Source organism: Pteropus medius, unplaced genomic scaffold (assembly GCF_902729225.1).
Source record: "Pteropus medius unplaced genomic scaffold, Ma_sr-lr_union100, whole genome shotgun sequence".
Lineage (NCBI taxonomy): Eukaryota > Metazoa > Chordata > Mammalia > Chiroptera > Pteropodidae > Pteropus > Pteropus medius.
In genome coordinates this window covers 5,489,813-5,511,955 of record NW_024350927.1, presented here as the reverse complement: position 1 = coordinate 5,511,955, position 22,143 = coordinate 5,489,813, and the positions used below count along the sequence as shown (strand labels likewise).

General features: G+C 59.5%; 1 protein-coding gene across 3 annotated transcripts in view; it reads right to left on the bottom strand.

The window, feature by feature from the left end:
• The window catches only part of CASZ1 (castor zinc finger 1), a 148,374-nt gene that overhangs the window by 12,003 nt on the left and 114,228 nt on the right, over positions 1-22,143 (bottom strand). For all 3 annotated transcript variants that reach the window (XM_039842250.1, XM_039842249.1, XM_039842251.1), the window contains 11 exons: positions 14,991-15,479; positions 10,845-11,679; positions 9,680-9,748; positions 7,992-8,082; positions 7,030-7,194; positions 5,841-6,013; positions 4,737-5,578; positions 2,211-2,346; positions 1,910-1,973; positions 439-593; positions 177-299 (listed from right to left, as the gene is read on the bottom strand). In XM_039842250.1, the coding sequence (XP_039698184.1) occupies positions 177-299; positions 439-593; positions 1,910-1,973; positions 2,211-2,346; positions 4,737-5,578; positions 5,841-6,013; positions 7,030-7,194; positions 7,992-8,082; positions 9,680-9,748; positions 10,845-11,679; positions 14,991-15,479 (3,142 nt within the window). The remainder of the gene's footprint in view (positions 1-176; positions 300-438; positions 594-1,909; positions 1,974-2,210; positions 2,347-4,736; positions 5,579-5,840; positions 6,014-7,029; positions 7,195-7,991; positions 8,083-9,679; positions 9,749-10,844; positions 11,680-14,990; positions 15,480-22,143) is intronic.

The window sequence follows — 22,143 nt, the reverse complement described above, 5'->3', positions numbered from 1 at the left end:
CAGCACCTTCTGAGAAGAAGCCAGCTCAGCTTCTGAAGTCTGGTGGGAACGACACACGGGTCTTTCATGGAAGGCAGCAAGAGGCCTGTGAAGCGTCCAGCCCCGCTCAGCCCAGAGCCAGGTTGGGATAAATGGGGCTGGGTTTAAATGGGCCCCCTCCAGGGACCCCAACTCACTTGGCATGCTTGATGGCCCCGTCCAGGGTGCTGAAAAGTGCGCCGCACTCCTCCACCACGCAGTGGAAGTGGGCCTTGTGAAGGAAGTCACACTGGGCATCGCAGAAGTCCTTGGTACCAAACCTGGCCAGAGGAGCCAGCGGGTTAGAGGAGACCCTGGAGCTCTGTCGAGGCCGGGATGTGTGGTAGGGCCGGGTGCTGGCCACTAGGACGGACGGGCATGGCTCCTCCCTCCCCTTTGCTCTCCCGATGAGCCGCTCACCTGCGAAGGTACACCTTCCAGGGCTCCGACAGCTTTTCCTGGACCAGCGCCTTCGCGGCCTTGCCCAAGAAGGGCGAGGACTCCACGGCGGGGCTCCCCTCCGCTTCCGTCTTGATGTTCAACAGGCTGCCGAGGTTGGGGTTGCCCTGAGACATCTGTGAGGAGGACAGGGGCTGTGCTTGGGGCTGGGAGACCTCAGGACACAGGACTGGCTACCCTGGGAATAGCAGCAGCTCTGAGCCACTCGGGCCTCTCACAACCGAACAGAGCACGGCGGCAGTGCTGGAGAGGCAGCACAGGAGAGGAGGCCCAGCCCGCGTGGCTCTGGCTATGGAAGAGCCGTCTCTGAATGGACGCTGCTCCGGCCCTGTGGAGATGCCAGGGCTCCCGCACACAAGCCCCTTGCTGCTAGGAGCCATCACTCAAGCTGAGGCCGAGACTCGGGGCACACACTCCTGCCCAGCTTTCCCCAGACTTTGTGGCTCCCTGGTTATTTTCCTGCCAGATTTTCAAAAGGAGTACAGGAGGAGGAGGGGTGGGGGGAACCCCTACAAATTCCTTGAGAACAAGAGAAGGCACACAAAGGAGGAGCAGAGAGGGAGGGAGGGAGGCTCGCGGGGTGAGAGCGAGACAGCTGAATGCTGCTGGGCGAGGAGGGGAGCCGGGAGGGGAAGCCCTTGTGAAGGCTTGACTGGAGCGGGTGTGGGACTCTGACAGGAAGGGACTGGGGGTGCCACGAGCAGTGTCCCAAGACTGGGGAAGGAGAGCACGAGAGCAAGCAGGCAAAGGAGGGAAGAAAGAGGCACGGGGTGGGTGCCGGGGCAGAGGGGAGTGGCGGGCTCCTGCCCTGCCGAGGGCTCAGCCAGGTCCCCAACCCCATGGGGTCTGGCCCAGGACCAGCTCCCTCCGCAACAGTCACTTGTGTACAGTAACCAAATTAATCTTGCTGTAGTCAAATTTATCATGTGAAGGAGGAAAATATATTTGAGATGATGTATAATTTACAAAGACCCTGCATTATTTAAAATAAATATTCCGGAGCGACCTCTGCGGAAGGCGTCCGAGACCATTACTCACCCCGAAAAGTGGAAATTGATGCTTTGCTCCCACTTTGGTCCCCCCTCACCCACCCCCTTTTAAACAAACAAAATATATAAAATAAATAAATAAAATTAATAACTAAAAGCGAAAGAAGTTAGAGGGCTTTGGAAAAGCTTTTGGAGCCCTCCATCTGAAGGGAAAAAAAGGGTGTCAGAGGCTAGAATATATTTCTTCAGCCAGTTCATTAAATTAATTTGTAAGCAGTGGCTCTGAAATTATATCCGATGAAAAATGGCCTCAAAATTTAAATGGTACAAACTCATCTTATTAGAGGCAAAACATTAAAAAACAAACACATCCCCCCACCCCCCAGCACAGCTTTAATTTCTCTGGGTGGGGGAACGGGAGGCGTGTGATGGATGGTTCTTACCTTATTCATAAGCGAGGATAAAAGAGATGAATTTGCCGGGACTGCGTGGCCATTTGATTCATTACTGGAACACACAAACCAAGGGGCTTTAGCTCAGACATACGTAGGACTGAGCCCAGAGCCTCACCCCTCCCAGCCCGGCCCTGGGGCTCCAGCCCGCCTGCTACATCTACCGGGGCAGGGGGACGACCCCTTCCGGGAGGGCTTGGCCCCTGGCCCCTGTTGGGGTCTGGCTCGGAGGGTGCAGTACCCTGAGCCTCCTGCAGGGGGGCAGACCTGGGAGACCGCTGCCTCGCCTCACCTGGGCTCCTTCACAGTCAGGTCTAAACTGCGGTCCTGGGAGGCCTCGTGGGAACCTGGGGTGCCAGCATTCTCACCCGGCTCCTGCTTCACCGGGGCTGGGGGGAACCTGGTGGGGGTGGCCTGCTGCCCATTTCCTACAGGGGAGGGGAGGGAAGATGGTGTTAGAGGGGCTGAGGGCTTCACATGGGCATAAACCAGGACCTCTGGGAGAAAGAGCAGAAGGCCGGGTGGGCTGGGGCCCTTGGGGAGCCCTGACGGCTGGTCAGCGATTCTCCCCACTGACGGGATCGCTTGTGACGCTTACCCCTGTGTGGCAATTCTTCAAGTGATAATTATTGCAAAATTATGTCAAAGTTGTCCAGGCTCAGGGCTTCCTGGAGGAGAAGGGCGAGAGGCTGGGGAGGGGGTTGGGACAGGGGTGGGGGCCCTTCATTTTCTCCACCAACTGTCACAGTCAATTTGTGGGGCTGCCGCTTAGGCTTTTATTAAAGACTCTGTTAACGCTGAGGGAAAGTGGCAGATCTAGACTGGGAGCTGCGCCCCCTCCGCAGGTCCCTGTCCCACTGTTGCCGGGGCGACGGCCCTGCCTTCCACTGAGCATGCCTAGGAGGGGCATCTGCTGGGTCAGGGCTATGGAAGCTGACAGCCAATCAGAGTGGTTCAAACTACGTGACCTCGCCCGTCAAGCTGTCCAGGGCAAGGCTACGAGGCCCACCCCGGCTGGCAGGGCTGGGCCGGGGCGGTGGGAGCTGTTGGGGTGTGGGCGTCGGGGGAAAGGCTGGAGTCGGGCGGGCAGAGGATTCGGGAGGCCAAGCAGAGTAGGGGCAAAAGAAGTTGCTGACAGGAACATGTCCACTGAGCCTTTCTCCATAATCCCCAAGTGACTGAAATATTAATCTGCCCCCAGGCGCTGCAGCTGACAGAGAGCTGCTTCACAGACAGCAAGTGGCATTTTATTAAAAAATAAAGGAAAATGAGCCCCCTTTCTCTTTGCTTGACCTTTCTTTTGGGGGAAGGCGATTTTTCTAATGGAAAGAAAGTACTTGACAGTCTGGCCACCGAGCCCAGTGTGGCTCTGCGGGGCCCCACCCCAGCGTGCAGGCACCTGGCCAGAGGGGCGTGGCCCTGGGCAGTCCCCTCTGTTCCTCCCAGGAACGGAAGGTTGGGTCACTCCGAGCTGCCAGCTGACAGGAGCGTCCCACTGGGGACACGACAGTTTTCAGAATCAGAGTGTCCGCATTCCAGCAGCTCACCAAAGTCACTTGCCCAAAGTCCCCAGGGAGACAGGGCCCAGACCCCTGCCAAGTGCTAGCGGCCCTCTGGGAGGTCTGGGCCACGGGGACCCTCAGTCTTGGCTGGTCTCGAGACAATCTCGCAGCAAAGCAGGGCGCATGGGCTCAGGAGCCAGACTGCTGAGGTCCAAGTCTCAACTTCGCCACCTTCTAGCTATGTGCCCAGGAACAGACTATGCCCGCACTGTTCCCATAGCTCCACAAGGCAGGACTTCTGTCTGTCTTCTTCCCTGCCACGTCCCCAGCACCAGATGGGTGCCTGGCCCTCAGTAAGCACGCAGCGAGCTGCCCTCAGCAAGCACCAGCGGTTGTCGAATGAATGAATGAAGTGAGCCGCATCCCAGACCTGAGCTCACTCTTCTCAAGGATTCGCCTAATGCTAATTACCCAGAGGTGGGGGAAACAGAGGGAGAGGAGCGAGGTAAACAGAAGAGCCAAGGCATTCCAGAGAAAAAGAGCAGGAAAATACTAAAAGAGCAGAAAAGTTGAGAAAGGAGGATGACCCCTCAGTGAGCCAGCGGGAGAGACGGACTGGCTCCACGGCTTCCAGGCGACAGCCACTGGTGTGGCTGAAATTAAAGGAATTCCACCTGAATGCAGTTCCTCAGTCGCACTAGCCACATTCAAGCACTCACCAGCCACACGTGACAGTGCAGAAACAAGGTTTCGTTGTTGCAGAAAGTTCTACTGGACAGGGCGGACTGGGAGGGAGAGCCTGGGACAGGCATCCTCAGACTTGAGGGGTTGGCCAGGCATGAATCTCCCTGAGTGTCCCTGAAGTGCAGCCACCTGCCACTGGGCTGAACTCGTGTCCCCTCCAGGTCGCCTGGAGGAGGCCCTAGGGAAGACTGGGGCTCTGGGACTGTTCCCATCAGGGGCGGGACTTGTAAAGCGGCAGGGTGAGAAGGCCAGGACGGGGGCAGCTGGCGGTTGCCCTGGGATGCCTAGGCGCCCCATGAGACCAAAATTATTGCCCCCACTTCACGAGTGAGCCAGAAGCAAGAGCTGCCGGGGGTGGGGGCAAGTGAGGATGAGGAGCCGCAGATAGGAAGTGAGCAGGATGGAGGCAGAGACGAGGCAGAGAGGGGCGGTGGGGGGACCAGGGACGCGGGGGCAGGGAGCAGAAAGAGGCCTCTGCCAAACATCCCCCGACTGTGCTCCGCAACCTGAGGCCAGCGAGCTCCCTGCGTCTGTGAGGTGCTTGCTTCCTGGGCAGGGCCCGGCCTGCTCACCTGGGTCAAAGGTGGCAGAGGGCTTGAGGGCGGCTGCGGCCAGCCTGGCCATCATGGGCGAGATGAGGCCCTTGCTTGCAGAGATCCTCTCCATGATGGAGGCGGGGGGCACTGGGACAGAGGTGGCAGCCACGGGGGCGGAGTCACCAACTCCGGAGGAGGCCAGAGCAGGCGTGTCAGGTGTTGCTGAGGCTGCTGCCCCAGAGGACATGGTACCCATGAGGCCAGGGGCACCCACGGGCAGGGAGGTGCTCCCGCGGCCCGGAAGGATGGGGAAATAGGGTGCAGCGGTGGGCAAGCCTGAGTTGGAAAGGGCAAGGGCCAGGGGGATGGAGCCGGGCAGGCCCTGGGACAGCAGCCCAGAGATCTTGCTGTTGGGAGGCTTGGTGGCACTGGGCACCGCCTCAGCAGTAGCGGCGGCAGTGGCCAGGGAGGCGGAGGACTGCTGGCTGGTGGGGGAGGCGCTGAGGCTGGAGTTCTTGCTGCTCAGGGCAGAGAAGTCCACCAGGTCGTCGTTGCTGGACTCCTCGTGCTCCGTGTCCTTGGTGCCCAGCAGCGAGGGTGGCAGCCCCAGCACGCCCGAGGAGCGGATGTGCCTGCGCTCGTGCTTGCGCTTGTGCGAAGTCATCTGGCTGGTGGAGGTGAAGGTGAAGCCGCAGCCGGCGCGGATGCAGTGGAAGTGGTTGGTGGCCTTGCTGTACACGCAGCCCTCGTACTTGCACTCCTCGTACTTGTAGAACTTCTTGAAGCCATCCTTGGCGTAGGCGTCGTCCTTGATGTGGTAGCTCTTGTGCTTCTCGATGTCACATTTGTTCTTGAAGGTGAATGTGCAGCCGGGACGCCTGGATGGGATATCGGGAACCTGTCATGGGGCCTCACGGGGCCGGGAGGAGGCCCTGCTGCGCTCCCACCACGACTCCAGGAGGGACAGGCCTCTAATGGAGGACCGCGGGACGCTAAGGCGGTGCCTCGGAGCAGCCCTCCACTCCTATTCCTACTTACTCCCTTGCGGAAGCAGGGCCCTGCGCCATCCCCTGGGCCTGGCTCCCTAACGTCCGTCCCTCCCCCAGGACAGGAAGCCTCCCCGGCCAGCCTTCCAGCTACCTGCAGTGGAAGTGTGTGGTCTTCTGCCCGTAGAACTGGCAGTCGGCTGTGCCACAGTCCTCAGTGGCTCGGAAGCGCTGGAAGCCGTCGTTGATGAGCTGGGTGTTCTTCTTGTGGAAGTTCTCGTGGGTCATCACGTCCGATGTGCTCGTGTACACCTTGTTACAGCCCACCTGCAGGGACCAGAATGGCGGTCAGGGGAACTGAGGTCAGGCACCCCTGGGCCGGGGTCAGAGAGGCTTCTGCTGGGTGCGGCCGGGGCCATGGGGCCTCAGGCCACTGACCTCCCCGCTCAGGGGAGCTTTTGCACCTGTAAACATCTAGCTCGGGACACGGAGAAGGTTTACCTAGGAACCTCAGTAGAAAACCTCTAACAACCTCTCAGGCCCCCAGGGCCTGGCCCTGCCCACACTGAGGGTCGGGTTGTCTTCAGGGACCCCAAACGCCTCCCGGCACAGGTGTGGGAGCCCAGATCTGCGGCAGGTGGGTGTGGAGTCCCAATCTGTGGCTCCACCTCTAAAGCCCCCAGGGGCAGGCAAGACTGGACCCTGCGTCCTGGTGGTCACCTTTAGCCCAAGGACTTGCTTAGTGGCTGTTTCCTGGCACAGGGCCCTCCCCACCCACCCCAGCTGGGCCAAGGCAGGCAACGTTGCCATATTGAGTAAAAACCAGTGGAATCTGAACACTCTTGAAGGCTGGGCTGTGCCAGTGTCTGCACCATCTCAGAGCCCAGAAAGCGAGTCCCCCTCCCCTCCTGGGCCAGGTTGTTTCACAGAGGCCATAACAACACCCTGACAAATACTGGGGGAGGCGCAGTGGCTGCTATTTGCAACCCAAAGTTGCTCCCCTTGGACCTGACACCTTGAAAAAGCCCAGACTCTGCGTGGCATTAAAACAAAGAATTAAACAAAAACCTCCTCAGGAACCATTTGCAATACTGCTCTTGGTATTAAAGCCTGAAAAATGTCGGTCTGTATAAACAGCTCACTGAATTTCACCCGCACCAAGTATGGCCATGGGGAAGGCCCCGCCCTGGCCCACCAGCCACTGCCCAAGCCCGAGCCCCCGGGACTGTCCACCTGCCAGTCGCCCCTGTCCTGGGGTGGGAGAAAGGGAACCCCTTGTCGGGAGGGTCCCTGCTCCCGGGGCAGCCCTGCCTGGCGGTGGGGTGAGGGGCGGGGCGAGGCACCTGCATGCAGTGGTAGTGGGTGCTCTTCCCGTTGAGGTGGCAGCCGTGGTAGTAGACGCTGCAGTCGTCCAGGGGGCTGAAGCGCATGAAGCCGTGCTGCAAGGAGTTGTCCCGCTTCTTGTGCATGTTGTAGTGCCGAATCACGTCCTGCTTGCTCGTGAACCTCTGCCGGGAGAGGGCCAGGTTGGCAGGAGCCTGAGCTTCCAACAGGCCCGGGGCGCCAGGGCCAGGCGCCGGCCCCAGGGCTCTCGGGTCTCCCTATAAACACCCCTGCTTGGGGTCCAGGCAGCCCAGACTGCCCCCAGGCCAGTGCGCTGGACCTTAGCGAGAACAATTCCAAAGGGTCCAGAACTAGAGACCTTTCCCTAACCCTCCCCGCAGGCTCCTAAGAGCCATGCCCGGGAGCAGAGAGGATGACCTGAACCAAACGTTTAAGGTAGGGGCTCTGATGGTGACAACTCATTTTGCCCGGTGCCGCCTGTGGGATATGCCAAACTGGGCTCCTTGGCCAGAGAGAGGGAGCAGACACTGTGCAGATGGCCCACACTCCTCACTCGCTAGCCTTGCAATCACTAGCTACTGGTTTTGGAAAAAGTGACAAACAATCCGAACCTCGATGTTATTTATCTGTAAAATGGGGCAGTAATGCCATCCTCATAAGAACACTAGGAAGAATCTATTAGATAAGGTACCTAGGCTGTCTGGCACATCCTTGGTGGATGGTGGACTCAATGAATGAGAACCTGAATTATTATCACCAGGGTGTAGATGGCTCCAGATCCTACTAGCTGCCTTGTGCGCAGGAATCTGGGAGTGTGGGCAGGCTGGTAGTTTTCTGCCTGCCCGAGTTAAGCTCAGGTGGCCTGAGCAGAATGGAATACCCATCTCACTCCTGAGAGGCTCCTCTGCTGCTGTGCCAGCAGGCAGGGGCGGGAGCAGGGTGGGTGCCCGAGGGACATTACCTGGTAGTTGCACTCGGGGTCAAGGCAGTGGTAGTGCTCGCGGTACTGGTAGGCGCAATGGATATGGCCACAGTGCTGACTGCCTGAGAACCTGCAGAGAGGAGTGGTAGGCTCAGGTCTCTCTGGGTGCCAGCCTGGGGAGGACTCTTCCAGGGGCTTTGGCCTGAGCAGCCGAGGAATTCTGTACCCATGCCCCAGGGACACGTGCTGGGGTTCAGGGGGCCCTGAGCCCTGTGTGAGGCCGTGGAGGGGCAGAGATGGTCTGCCGCGGTGAAGAGAGAGAGGCCTGAGGCGGCCAGGACAAGTGATCGAGCCTATCGGGAAGCCCAGAGCCACTGAACTGCAGACCCAGGCCATAGGCCCAGAGTCCATCTGCCCTGGGAATGAGTGCCAGCTGAGGTACAGAATGCCTGGCACCAAGGTGGGGAGAAGGAGCTGGGGCCAGCCAAAAGTCAGAGCAGAGACAGGGAAGAGACCTGGGATGGGATGGGATGAAATGGTGAGGGCAGGAACCACCACGGTGGCCCAACTGCCTTTTGTGCAGGTGCCACCCACCCGCTCACACCCCACCAGCACTGGGCCAGCTGCTGGGGGACCCTGGCTGGGTCAGCCCAGAGCTCTGTTGCCCAGAGGTGTTAAAGGGCTTTCTCTCTTGGGCATTCCTGACACTTGAAACAGTGCAGAGTGATAAATTTTTAAAGCACAGCATCTGTTTGGTTTCCCGTGGCAGGGAGCTTGCTCTCCAGCCAGCTCTGCAGCCAGGAGCCCCAGCTGCCTGGCCACTGCCACCTTCCAGAAAACCCCGTGCCTTCTCTAGGCCTTGATGCTTCAGGGTGTGGTTCACAGCCTTGGAGACGGCCACCCCAGGGAGAGCACGCCATGACAACAGCGGAGAAGGTGGCAGGCTCAGCCTTCCTGCCCAGCCAGGATGGCATGAGCCTGTGAGAGTAAGAGGAAACCCCCTTGTAAGGGGGAGAACCACTTGCAAATAAATATTTAAGCTGAAGCTGCCAAAAAGGCCATCTGCTGAGGCACTAATAATAATAATAATAATAAAGAGAGTGGAGCAAAGCTGAAAAGACAGAGACGAACAGCAGAGAAGGATGGGAAGAAGCTGGAAGATCAGCAGAAAGACAGCTGCCAGGGCAAGACCCCTGCCATGTGCTGCCCTATGAGGCGCTGGCAGCCAGGGGCCTGACTGGGGGGAATCTGTTGAGGTGAAGATTCCTGACCTGCCCATCTCGCTGCCTTAGGATGTAAAAGGACAAGTCTGGAGTTAGGTGATGATGGCCAAGGCCTGGCCTGGGGGAGCACACTGAGGCCATATCCACTTCCCATCCTGGACGGTTCCGCGGTGGCTGGCACCCACCCAAGGCTTCGTCTGAGCTGTGGAGCAGGGCCATGCACTCACCTGTCCCTGCCACCAGGTCCCTTCAGGAAACCCATCCTGCCTGAGACACAAGCTTAAGGGCACATGGCCGGGATCCCATCAAGGGAATGGGGCCTCTGAGATGGAGTAGAGGGCGGTCCCTCAGGGGAGTTCGGGGACAGGAGTGCATGGGGATGGGGAGGCAGCAGGCACCTTGGCACTAGCGGTCAGATGGATGTATGGTCCCACCATCCTCAAGCATTCCTGAGAGCCCCCTCCCCACCTTCTCTCCATGGCAGTCTCCTCCCCAGGGGCCTACCTGGCAATATATTTCTGGTAAATGTTTACATCTTCGGTGACAGCTGGTTTATCTGTGGGCAATCCGTTCCTGGCGAGAGACACACAGGGCACAGCCGATTAGCCGACAGGGGTGTGGCCTCACGCCCCAGGAGCGTCTGGGGGGCAGCTCCCTGCCCTGAAGCCCTGGTCCTTCTCTCCCTCACTCTGTGGCGTTTGGAGGCACCCGGGGTGAGTCTCAAAGTCCTCTGTAGAAGTCTGGCACAGGATCAGTGACTTAGCTCTAGCAAAAGCAGACCTGTCTCGAGCTGGCAGGACTGGAGGGTTCTACCTTGGGCACGGGCCTGGCCTAGAGTCCAACCGAGCAGAAGCCTGGGAAACTGGCGACTGGACCCTCACACACTGGGAGTCGGGAGGCTGCTGGCTGAGGGCGGTACCAGGTACCACTAGGGAAGACCCCAGGGGAAGGCACAAGAGTACCGCCTCGCAAGTGAAGCTGGGTGGTCGGAAAAGCCTCCCCCACAGCCAGAGGACAGCTCCCTAGATCCACCCCCGGGTCTGCGCCCCATGTCCAGAGGGGAGGGTCTCACTTGGCCCCATGAGATCTGCGAAGAACCGTTTTATTGTTGCCTAGGGTTAGTGCTGAGTGTGCCCACTGCCACCCCGGCCTCCTACCTTCTCTTGCTGTGCTCTCCATGGCCCAGGCTTTGGACCTGGGAGCCACAGCCACCAGATTAGACTCCAGAACCCCAACTCAGAGCAGGGCTTTCCCAGCCAACCACAGGCCTGCATTTGGCCTTCACGGTGGTAGGCAGGGAAAGCCCATCACAGGCAAATGGGGGTGACAGCAATCCGTGGTATGTGTGTTAGCAGAGGAGCATGTGCACAGAGGTACCCAGTGTGTGAATGTGTGTATGCACAGAAGGTGTGTAGTGTGCAGGTCCAGGAATATGTGATCATGTAGACAGAGGAATAAGTGTGCACAAGTGTGCACATGCTTGTGTGTGCACACGGGTGTATGGAAGCATGTGCTTGAGAACCTGAGCGTGTATGGGTGTGGATGCATAGTAGATGTGCATAAGATGTTGAGTTGTGTCCACGGCATGAGCTTCGAAGGCAGGGCAGTGGGGCTCTCAGAGGCTCCAGTCCTGGCTCTGGGCCGGCATCAGGGGTGGAGCGTATCTTACTTGACAGTGGAGACGGTCCCCGTGGTGATGGAGTCTGTTTTGGAGAAGGTCGACTTCAGGTACTCGGGAGTGTTGAAGGGCAGGGAGGCAGGTGGCTCGGGCCCTGGCCCGGCAGCGCTGGGAGCACTGGGCACACTGGCGAGGGGAGCAGGAGCCAGGCTCGGGGCGGGTGGAACCTTGGCAGGGCCCGGCTTCTGGATGGCCCGGACGTCGTACTTGGAGGGGCGCCCCACCTTGCCTGTCTTGAAGGCGATGGCCCCGCCCATGTCGGGGCTGCCCTCCCCAGGTTTGAAGAGGTGCAGGTATTTGACGTTCTCCAGGTCATACTTGGATGGCTTCTTGTAGGTGCTCCCGTTCTGGGGCCGCAGGTTCTCGCCTGTCTTCAGTTTCTGAATGAAGAAGTCATACTTGGAGGCGCGGGCCACCAGGCCCTGCATGGGGACGGTGCTGTGTGAGGGCAGGGGCAGGATGGTGGCCTTGGTCTCCAGGTGCGCTGTGCTGCTGGGCAGCCGCAGGCCGGGCAGGGGGCCCACCGCTTCCTTGCCCACCCGGTCCTCAGCCTTGGTGCAGTGGGCTGGCCAGGAGAGCTGCTCCCCGGCCTTGAGCTTGCGGATGTACTCCTCATACTTGGAGAAACGCGCCCGCTTGCTGAGGGCATCTTCAGAGGTGGGCAGCACAGAGGAGGTGGCCACCTCGGGGGTGGGGCCCGCATGCAGCTTCTCGAAGCTGATCTTCCTGGCCAGCTCATCCCTCGTGTTCTGGTCATCGTAGCCAAACATGCCGAGAAACTCGGTCATGGTGGAGGCCGCGTAGTCCCGCAGCGAGGAGGACTCTCCTATGGCAGAGAGGACAGGTAGTCACCTCCAGGAGGGAGCAAGGGAGCCAAGGAAGAGGGGCTCCCCTCAACCTGGTGTACCCCCAGCCATAGAGGGAAGGGCCCAGTATAGGGAGGGGGCGGAACGGGACATGATCTATGGACATTTGGCTCACTTGTTAGGTTTTACGACTCTTAAATTAATTTGTTTAAAAAAAAAAGTAATTAATACTGGGGTAAAATAAAACGAGTTCATCAATGCCAGGAAAATCAATTTCCTAAATGTTCTGGCCGATGGCTTTTCAGTACATTAAACAAAGTTTCATAAATGTCTCCGCTCTCTCGCCTTGGCCTAATATGAAAGAGAAGTCATTTTACTGGAAGTAAGGCCAGATTCCAACCTGCCCCTGGAGGTGGGATGAGAACAGGGGCCAGGGACAGGTAGGGGTATGGGCCTGTGGCTGGGCACTCAGGCAGGAGCCGGGGGCTGAGCAGGCCACCGTGGGTGGGTTAGGCGTGGGACCGGCTGAGTCTGTCTGGAGGACCCTCTCCAATCCCCACGAATGGCTACACAGGCCCCTAATCCCTGGGAAGATGAGAGCTCGCCTCAAGCCTCCTCAACACTAGGCCTCTTGGCCCTGCCCCAAACCCCAGACAACATGTGCTTACGCGGACTCACTCAGGGTCCGCGACCCCAGCCAAGATTTATGGCAGGAGAGTCCTTCAAACCTCACCCATCATCCTCTGGTCACTTGTGTTCATGCATAAGGGCGGGCCACCCTGAAAAGAGTCAGGACCAGAGAAGCCGGCCCTACTGGCCTAGGGCAACTGGTCCAAGTGTGACCCATTCACCTGCCCCACCTGTGTCCACTCCTGAGCACACTGGAGAATCCTGGAGCCACCTCCCCACAGGGAAATGCATGCGCACACACTCACAAGCTCATACCGCTGCTACCTTCCCGAACCTACAGACACAAACACGTTCACAAAGCACCCAAACCCCACGCCCAGCTCCCTAAGACCAGTCTCGGGATGGTGGCGGGCAAGATGACCCCATTCTGCCCGGGGTTTTTCTCTGGAGATGACCCTCCTTCCACACATGAACTGCTGCCCCAGCATACACGAGACACTCCTTCCTGCACGGAACTTGCTAAGCACCTACTATATGCTCCAGCCTGAAATCAGGGGTGGGTGCACACAAGAGGGTGAGACCGACGGGCCCCAGGAGACAGGCATGTTCTCTCCATTTGTGTCAGAGCCGGTACACCAGGGCACACTCAAAGTGGCAGCGCCACAGGCTGGGGGTCCTAACAACACAGCCAGGGGAAGGTGAGGCCAAAGAAGGGGTAGGAGGCCCAGGACTCCAGATGCGGGGGTCTCCTCCTGGCCCCCATCCTACCTGCCAGGTCTATGGTTCTCAGACCACACCTGGAGGTGGTCTCACAGAGGGGCACTGCGCGTGGGCACAAGAGAAGACCAGCATGATGTGGAAAGAGAGGCTCTGAGCTTCTGGGGTGGGGGAAGCAGTCTTGGGAGGACTGGGACCCCACTAGGTGAGGATGGTCGTGGGCAGCATCTGGCACCTGAGGTGGGCAGTGACTCAAGGAACCGACAGACAGTGTCGTCCTGAGGTGGGGGTGTGGCAGTAGCCAGTGGACTGCTGTCCTGACCTCAAGCTACTTGGTGCTGGGGCCCAGCCTGGGAGGAGTGGGCTCTGGCTGCTAGAGTCAGTGGCTCAGGGACCAGGGAAAGGGGCTAAAAATAGCTGGAGGCAGCTGAGCCCTCGCTATATATGGCAGAGAAACAGAAGGCTTTGAAGGGCAGGCGGCTTAGAGCAGGGAGGGGGCCAGGCAGGGGTCCCAGGGGCAGCCCACAGGCCTACATTCCTCAGTCCCAGGCCCCAGAGAAGGTGGCCTGGGGGCTGAGCCCACATGGGTAGCTAGGGCTCTGCCCGGCTCTCTCCAGTGCCCAGGGCTGAGCAGGCCTTCCCAGGTGTCACACTGCAGTCCCACTGGGCTTCAGACCAGAGGGGTGAGGCCTGGGGCCATGAGGCCACTGGTATTTCCAGCCCTGCCGCCTGCCATCCCAGCTCTCTAGCCCCCAGAGGAGAGGAGGCAGGAGTGAGGAGTCCTGTGCAAAGCTGGGCGAGGGCAGAGCTGGGTGTGGGAGGGGTTGGGACACTGAGGGGACAGCGGCCCTTGTCCCTGTCCCTCCCCTCTCCTCAGGCCCAGTGTAATCACCTTGTGTCTGGGAAAGGCAAGGGCTTTTCCTATCAGAGGAAACTGAAGGTCACACTTTTCCTCATTGATCTTGCAATGTTTGTTAATTACTCTGTCACTGATGTGGCGAAGGATAATTAAACAGCTCTGTTTATATCTTATATGCATAATTATGTGGCTGCACAGGGCTCCCCGCGCAGGGAGGAGATGCGCCCCCTCACTGCAGGGGGAAAGGGCTAGGGGAGCAGGCAGGGAAAGCTCAGGCACTGGGTACAGGCCTGGGAAGGAGGCTGAGGTGCTGGGAAAATATCCCAGACCCTGGGGCTCCAGTCCCAGGGGTGACCTCCCCCCCCCACCCCGCTCCTCCCTCCCGAGCAGAAGGAGCTCAGGGCCACTCTGAGTCTAAGGACAAGAAGACACCAGAAAAACCCAGCCTTAGCCACCTCGTGGAAAAGAGGTCAGCCAGGGGACTGTGTCCGGGGCAGGTGGGTGTAATGAGATATGTGATCTGGGCCATCCTGTGGCCCTGTGCCCTGCCCGAGAGGTCCTGCTAAGGATAGCTGGGATCCCTGGGAAGGAGAAGGCGGGTGATGAGTCAGTCAGTGGGGAAGACTCTCAGGAGAAGCAAGGGAGGTGGAGAACAGCCTATCCCAGAGCTTCTCGGAGAAATCTCCCTGAGAAACAACAGCCTTTGCAGGCGGCGAGCTCTGTGGTTCACGATGCTGGCTGCTACTACCCAGACACGTGTCCTGGTACAAGGTCCCCCAACGGGCTCCTCCCTACACAAGTGTGTAACAGTTGTCCACCTATACCCATCTATTTATCCATCCGCCCATCCATCCGCTGCTTCCTGCAGACCCACTGTGTGCCCAGACCTGCTCTCACACTTGGGAAGCTGCCTTTTCAAGCCCCTCCCTGCCCAGCTAGTCTCCTCATTCTAGTCATTAGCGTGGCCCCCACCCGCCCTCCTCAGGAGTCCTCGCTGGGTCAGAACGAGATGACAGTATCTGGAGCAAGAGCGAGGGAAGCGGGCGTGCTCGGTGAGCCCACCGCCCCCATCCCCGCGGGGCGTCCTCACCCCGTCATGTCCCACCCGGGGCTTCAGGTACCCACCTGAAGCCTGCTTGGCACTGGGGCCGCCGTCGTCCTTGGAGGCCGTCCTGTCCGTGTCCTTCTCCTCCTGCGCGCTGCCGTCCTTGGGGAGCGCCTCGCTGTGGTCCTCCTCGTCGCTGCAGCCCCGGGGCTGCACCATGTAGACGCCCTCGGGCGGCAGCTCCAGGCCCTCGCGGGCGGCCCGCCCCAGCACAGGCGGGGGCGCCGGCTCCTCGCTGTACTCCCCGTTGACCCACTTCTCGATCACCGCCCGCCTCTTGTCTTCCTCGCTGCGGGGGGCCCGGGCCACCCCCGACTCAGGGCCACTGCGCTCTTTGTCCTGGGGCCTCAGCGGGCTGCCCTCCGTGTGGGCGCCAGCCTCTGCTCCCTTCTCCACCACCACCTGGCGGCTGAGCTTGGCGCAGATGGCATTGAGTTTCAGGCCACCTTTGCGCTTGGCCGCCATTGCGGGCTTGCCTGTGGGTGGGTCGCTGCACCGGGTGCCTTCAGCTGCAGGGAAGGAGAGAGAAGTCAGAGGCATGGCCACCCACCTCAACAGCTGGGCGGAGGCTCTGTCCCTGTGTCCCCCAAACCAAAGGTCTTCCCAATCGCGGTCCCATCACACTGCCCTGAGACTGCCCGGCGCATGTCTGAACCCCTCGCTGGACTGAGCTCCAAGGGGCCAAGCTCGCCCATTGCTCTATCCCAGAACCCGGTACCAGGCTGGGCGTGTACTAGGTGATTCAAAAAATATTGTTAACTAACAAATGAATGAATGAATCTTCAAAACAAGGGGCAGGCTTCTTCCCAGCACCTGGCTCCTGGAAGCATGTCCTACCCTTGTTTGGGCCCTAGACATCTTCTGAGACAGAGGCAGGCCAGCCATGCCCCAAGTAGTATAAAGGAGGCAGAGGACCCTCTGACGAGCAAGGATACTGAGGCACAGAGGCTGAGGAGCTGGTTGGGGGGCAAAGCTAGTAAGTGACAGCAGCCTGTTCCACTTGTGAGCATCTACCCCATCGCACAGTCTGCTGGGGAAGGGACAGCGAGAGCCAGGGAGAAGTCCGTGCCAACCTCTTGCCTTACTGTCACAGCAGCACTTGGCTGCCACCCATCCCCACCTGAGCATCTCATCCCCGCAGCTCCTCTGCCCGGCCTGGTCCCTGGGCCCCGCCTGACTCTGACCTCTGCTCACCGGAGAGCCTTGAGATCGCCTCTCCTGCAGCCACTTCGGACCTTCCCGAAGGCCTGTTTTCCCTCCTCACAGACGCCCTCTTGTCTTCTCTGGCCATTTCCTATCACCTCCCTCCTTCTCCAGGCCTCAATCAGTGTGGTCCAAGGGCAGAGCTCCTCTCAGCCCCTCTGAGAGCCACTTGTCCCCATCTGAGGCCCTCACTGCTTTCTCTGCCTCGGCCAGCTCCTGTAGCCTTGATAGGCCTGGCTGGTCTCAGGAAGCCCAGTTCCCAGCCTGAGAAACCACAGCCAAACAGGTTGGGACTCCTCAGATCCGCCATGGAAAGCACAGCAGCTACAGTTGCAGTGCCTAATCCCTGAGAGGGATGGCCCAATGCAAACAGCCTAAAACTCTAACGAGGGTGCCTGAGCGTCAGCCACCCGCCTCACGGCTGCTGAGAGGCTGTCCGTCCAGGGTCCTGTGGTATATGGCCTGGGACCTGACACAAAGGCCAACAAGGGTAGACACACATACATGTTTATTCGTGTTTATGTCTGCTCGTCGATCCTTCTGTCCATTTGTCCATTTAGTGAGCGCTTACTGCATGTCCCTGTGGTCAAGTCAGGGGCAGGGTGGTGGCCACAGCAGATACGATCTTGGCTCACACTGACTGTGCACAGGGAGCCCCATCAAAGCTTCTCGATGGCAGGGCTCCCTCACATGTCCCTCAATAGAGGAGTGGGCATGTCCGAGTCTCCACATAAGTCAAAGGCTAAGTGAGAGCAGGGCCTCTGCTCCCCGTCCATGGTCAGAAAGGGCTTCACCGTAACGGATCAAAACTCTGAAAACCCACTAAGAGCCATAGTCAGGGATGACCACATCTGTGCCTGCCTGGGGATGTCATCCCACAAGTAAGCTTGGCTTGTACACGTGGATGGTTGTCTCCATGATACAGACAATGCCCAGATCCTTGCCTTGAAGCCAGCTGCCAGGGTATAGCATCACTTGGCCCAGAGGGGCCCAGTGATCACAGCCAGCCCAGCATCAGAGAAGGGTCTGCCTGGCTCACTTCAGTCCTCATGGGCCCATGGCCCTAGCTCTGCTGGGCCCCACCCTTGCCCAAGCCAGATGCCCGCTCTACCCATGTTTGTTCACATCTCCAAGTCTATGCTGCCAACACCCAACTCTCCAAGCAGACATGGGGTTCCTGCTCAAAGCGAAGTGATGGGGCCCCTAGTCATACATCTCACTCAGCTTCTGGGCCAGCTGCCAGGCTCCGTGATACGAAGTTTCCGCCAGCAGGCCTATGGGGAGCAGGCCTCACCTGGTCCCCTTTGTCCCCTGCCCTGGTGGGGAAGGGAAGGTTGGGAGTGGGGAAGCCTGCTCTATTTTTACTGGGAGGTAAGCAGCCAAGTGTGTATGGCAGACAGCAAATGAATCTATAAATATTTATCCCAAGGAAGAGGGAAGCAGAAGCTCCCAGTGCTGCACTTGCTGCTGGTGACACCCCCTTCCTCGGCCCCCACCCATCCTGGAGCTTCCCGGCACTTGGGCCCACCCGGCTCTGCCCACCCTCTCCTGATCTCGGGCTGTGTGCCTGGCTTAGTCCCTCCTGGGCCCCCCACCAGCTGCGATGCAGCTGTGCACCCAGGGCCCACCCCCAGCCTGCAGGCCCCTTTGCTCCGCCTACACCCTCTACACCTGCCCTCCAGCTGCTGCTCTGCCCCAACCCACCTGTCTTCCAGATGTTGCCCTCCCTCTGACTCTATTGCTGGTCCCAGGGGTGGAGGTGGAGAAGCCGCTTGGGCCTGGGGTACAGGACTGGAGGCAGAAACTGGCCTCCCTCATAAGTGGGAACACGTGCGGGGCTGGGGCTGTGGGCAGCGGGTATAAGAGCTGAGGTTCGAGTTGCCTGCCCTCCTGCCCGGCTTCCTGCTTACCCCGTGGGGCCTTTCTCCCGTCCCTGTCCATCAGGGCCCTGGGACCTGCAGACTACCCCCCTCGTGGTCTGACCCCAGGCTCCTGTCCATGTAAACATTCCCTGACTTTCTTCCCTAAAATATAAACGCCGTGGCCGGGCCTCAATGGGAGGAAGCCATCCGTCCCTGGCCCTGTCACTGCTTCTTTCATCTCCTTCCCGCCACCAGCCTGCCCGCTGCTCTATTTACACTGGACACTTCCTCTGGGAACAATACTGCCCAGGCGGCAGGCTCGGGTTGGAGGGCGGAAGGCGAGGGGACTCCCAGGGAGTCTGCTTACCCAGGGACAGGCGCCCCAGAGGAGGTGAGGGGTGGGGCAGCTTTGGGGAGTGAGGGGGTGGTGGCCAGGCCTGGGAAAAGCAGTGGGGCTGTACTTACACACAGGCAGCGAGCCCAAGGTCTCTCCCAGCCTCCAGCCTCTGGCCCAGTGGCTCTGGACTGGCTGGGGTGAGGCCTGGGAGGTGGCACAGCACCATGGTTATGGCCTGGCCTCCAGAGTCAGATAGTCGTGAGTTTGTGGCCTGGCTCAACCCTTTGCTAGCTCCGGGCCCTGGGCAAGCTTTCTCCCCATGAAAAGGCTACAGGACTGACTGTAAGGTGAGAGGGTGTTTGTTTGCGCCAAGCACAGGGCCTGGCAAGCAAGGACCCGAGAAAAGGCAGCTGAGCCCTGGGAGGGAACAGACAGGCATGTATGGTGCCACAGCTGGGCACAAGATCCTAAGGCCAGGTAGGGAGGAAAGGAGGAAAGGAGAGGCTGGAGGGCTGAGCCGGGAGCAGGCTGCCCTCTCAGCAACAAATGGCCCCTCCCCGGCTCCCGGGGTCTGAACCTTCCCTTCCAAGGCTCCCAACTCAACAAGCCCCCCAGCAGGCAGCTCTCTTCTCTGACCTGGGCGGATGCTGCTCAGGGTGGAGAAAAGGAGGGGCAAGACTGGACTGTCCGGGCACCTTTTCAGGCACTACCTTATGATGCCTTGCAGTGAGCCAGTGTAGCAGGTGCTGGCATCGTCCCATCTGATAGAGGAGGAAACTGATGCTGGAACCGTGAGGATACCCGAGAGCCTGGGTTCGCAAAGGCTGGGGCTCAGCCAGGTGCCGGGGCCGCCACGATGTCTCCATTTAAGGCTCCTAGGAGGCTCTAGGAAGTCCCAGGCCTCCCTGCCCCTCTCCTCCTCACCCCCACTCCCGGTTTGCGTAACGTGGAGCCCCCTAAAGTGTTAACTGCGATGGGTAAAATGGTGCAGCAGATTGCTACAATAAATAATTTACTGATATTTATAAATATTCAAATCAGCCAGCTTCAGAAATCGAATGAAGGGAGGGCCTTGGGAGAAGGGGCCCGTTATGGCAGGAATCTCATCACGCCCTCCGAAGGCTGGGGAAGGCCACGGCTCCTGCCAGTTCTGGGGGGGAGTGGGGGGCTCCTGCAGCTGCACCTGGGCCCCTCATCCCTGAGCTCTGGGGACTAAGGGGTTGGGGGTGACTGGAAGAGCTCCATCTCCTTGCCTGGTTGGGCCAGGCTCTCCCCTGCTATGGGCCCAGGGGGACCAGAGGCTCCAGTGCCTGTGGCCCAGGTATCGGAGTTGCTTGTCCTGTCTGATGGGGGGCAGTCCTCAGGGGCTGGGCAGGCCTGGCAGCCCCTCCCCACCCATGAGTAATGTGTTTCGAGGCCAGGCGGCCTGTCAGCTACCAGGCACCGGGTGCTTTATGGGCTCTGCCTGGTGGCTCTGAACTCCCTGGTAGGAAATAAAGTTCTCCCTGCACGTCCCTTCTAAACATTTCACTCAGTGGAAACGGTGTTTAAGAAAAATGAGGACATATTTCTTCCTAAGGATGCAGTGTCCCCTTTGGGCGGCCTAATGCCCGTTGTATATCAGGAGGTGGCGAGGCAGGGGCCAGGCACCCATCCCCTGGGGTGGGGGTGGTCCGGAGCCTGCCTGTCTGCTGCCAGGCATCTCGGGGACCATGGACACCGCCGGGCCACTGTGGTGGCTGCTCTGGCCCACATTGCCTAGAGCAATACGGTGGCTGGTACCCTTAGAACACCTCTGCAGAGTGAGGGACAGTGCTAAGCACTTCACGGTGTCACCTCAGTGATCCCCCAACATTCCCATGTGGCCATTGTCCTGTCCCTGTCTCCAGATGAGGAAGCAGAGCCCGGCATCAGGGCTGGACCCAGATTACTACTGGACTCAGACATCCAAGGACAAGGTCTGAGATCTACCCCGCCCCCACCTCCCACAGCCTCCCTCCCATCCAGGTGGCAGCAGCGTTGAGTCTCCACCCTGCCACCCCTAAGAACTTGAACTTGACAGGCCACAGCTCCAGTGTTTGGGTGCTGTGCCTATGTTCATTGAACACACTCTCTGAGCACCTTCTACATGCCAGGCCCTGGGCTGAATCCTGAGGGTACAGTGTGAGTAAGAAATTGTCCCATTCCCGTATCAGGGACTGTTCAATTCAGACGAGGGGGCAGATGTTACGAGCAAAATCACTGCGGCGCAAAGTTACGCTGCCACAGGAGCGACAAGTGTGGGAAGCAAGGAAGGGCTCCCAGAGACGTCTGCTCTCCCATGAGCTCCCTCGGTGGCTCCCCGCTCCCCCCCACTTCTCTCCTCCCCCCACCACACAGCCCATCTCCATCTCCTATCTCCTCCAGTTGTGACTCCCCTCCCCCAAACGGGACCTGTCCCTGAGGAGAGGGGTGTCTTCCCTCTGGGGCCCAATCTCACCCACAGCTTGGAACAGAAGGGCCACCCAGCTTTTACGGGTAGGAGTAGTGGTCACTGCTCCCCCAGGGCTCTCAGCCAGGTCCCCTGGTCCCCAACAGCTCCAAGTTGCGGGGGAGGGGGCCACTGGGCCTTACTTGCCCCCCTTGGTTTATTTATTTATTATGATTTTTTAGTCCAGTTAAAAGGTTTACTATCCAGACGCGTCTAAGTGGCCTCACTTAGCGTAAGTAACTCTATAAATCAGGGGAACTGTTAGCATCCACTGCACAAGCTGGCTATCAATCTCCCCCAGGTCACAGCCAAACAGGAAGGGGAGAAAAAAAGAGTTACCACCCAGGGGAGATTTAAAACACACGCACAGTGCACACACAGACTGTGCACGCGCACACACTCAGGCGTCTCTGCATCTGTACAATCGTATTACGTTCACACGTGCACACGCAGAGGAGCCCGAAAACTGGCAAGGCTGCACGTGGTCAGCGCAGCAGTGCACAGACACGGCTCCCACAGCCCGAAGGGGAGACAGAGCCGGGGAAGAGGGGAGTCTCCGGGGGACCCCAGGGCTTTGCTCTCAGTGCCCGAGCTGTCCCGCCCAGGCGAGTGGCTCTGAAGCGCTGCGGAGGGGCTCTGCTTGGACCCCTTCCCTCTCCGTGGCCTCTGCCCCTGCCAAGCCCAAAGAGACCAAGCTTTCCCCTCCTGTGTGCCCAAGGTAAGCACTCTGAAGGGGGGAGGAGCCCGAGGAAGGGGGCAGGGATGCTGTCAGCTGCAGGCCACTGCCACGAGGCATGCTGTGGTCCCAGGTCCTTGCTCTCCGTGCCCGAGGCTGGGCACACCCCAGACATGGCACAGGACTCAAGAAGGCAGCACCACCCAAAGGAGCGGAGGACTGGAGGGTGCCACGGCGAGGTGAGTGCCTGGGGTGGCCTCAGGAATGCCCCACCTTTTCGCTTGAGTAGGTGTGGCGGGATATGCACAGAGCTTGGACACGGGCTCCCACCCCATGCCCAGAGGGGCTCCAGACCTAGAAGACCCTACTAAAAACTAGAGTGGGGAGGCCACTCCTGGGCACGCCTCGGCCTCTCCTGACACCCCTTCTGGGTCCCCAAGGCAAGGCGAGGCAGCCAGAGGGTGGAAGACCCCCAGGCCCACCCCTCTCCCACCTCGCCCCAGAGACCTCCCTGGCTTGCCCGCCCGCCTGCCCGCTGCCCGCTGCCCGCTGCATCTCCCCATGAACTCTATTTCTCTTTCCTCTCTGAAAACAACTGAGCTGTAAATACTGTTTAACCTTCTCC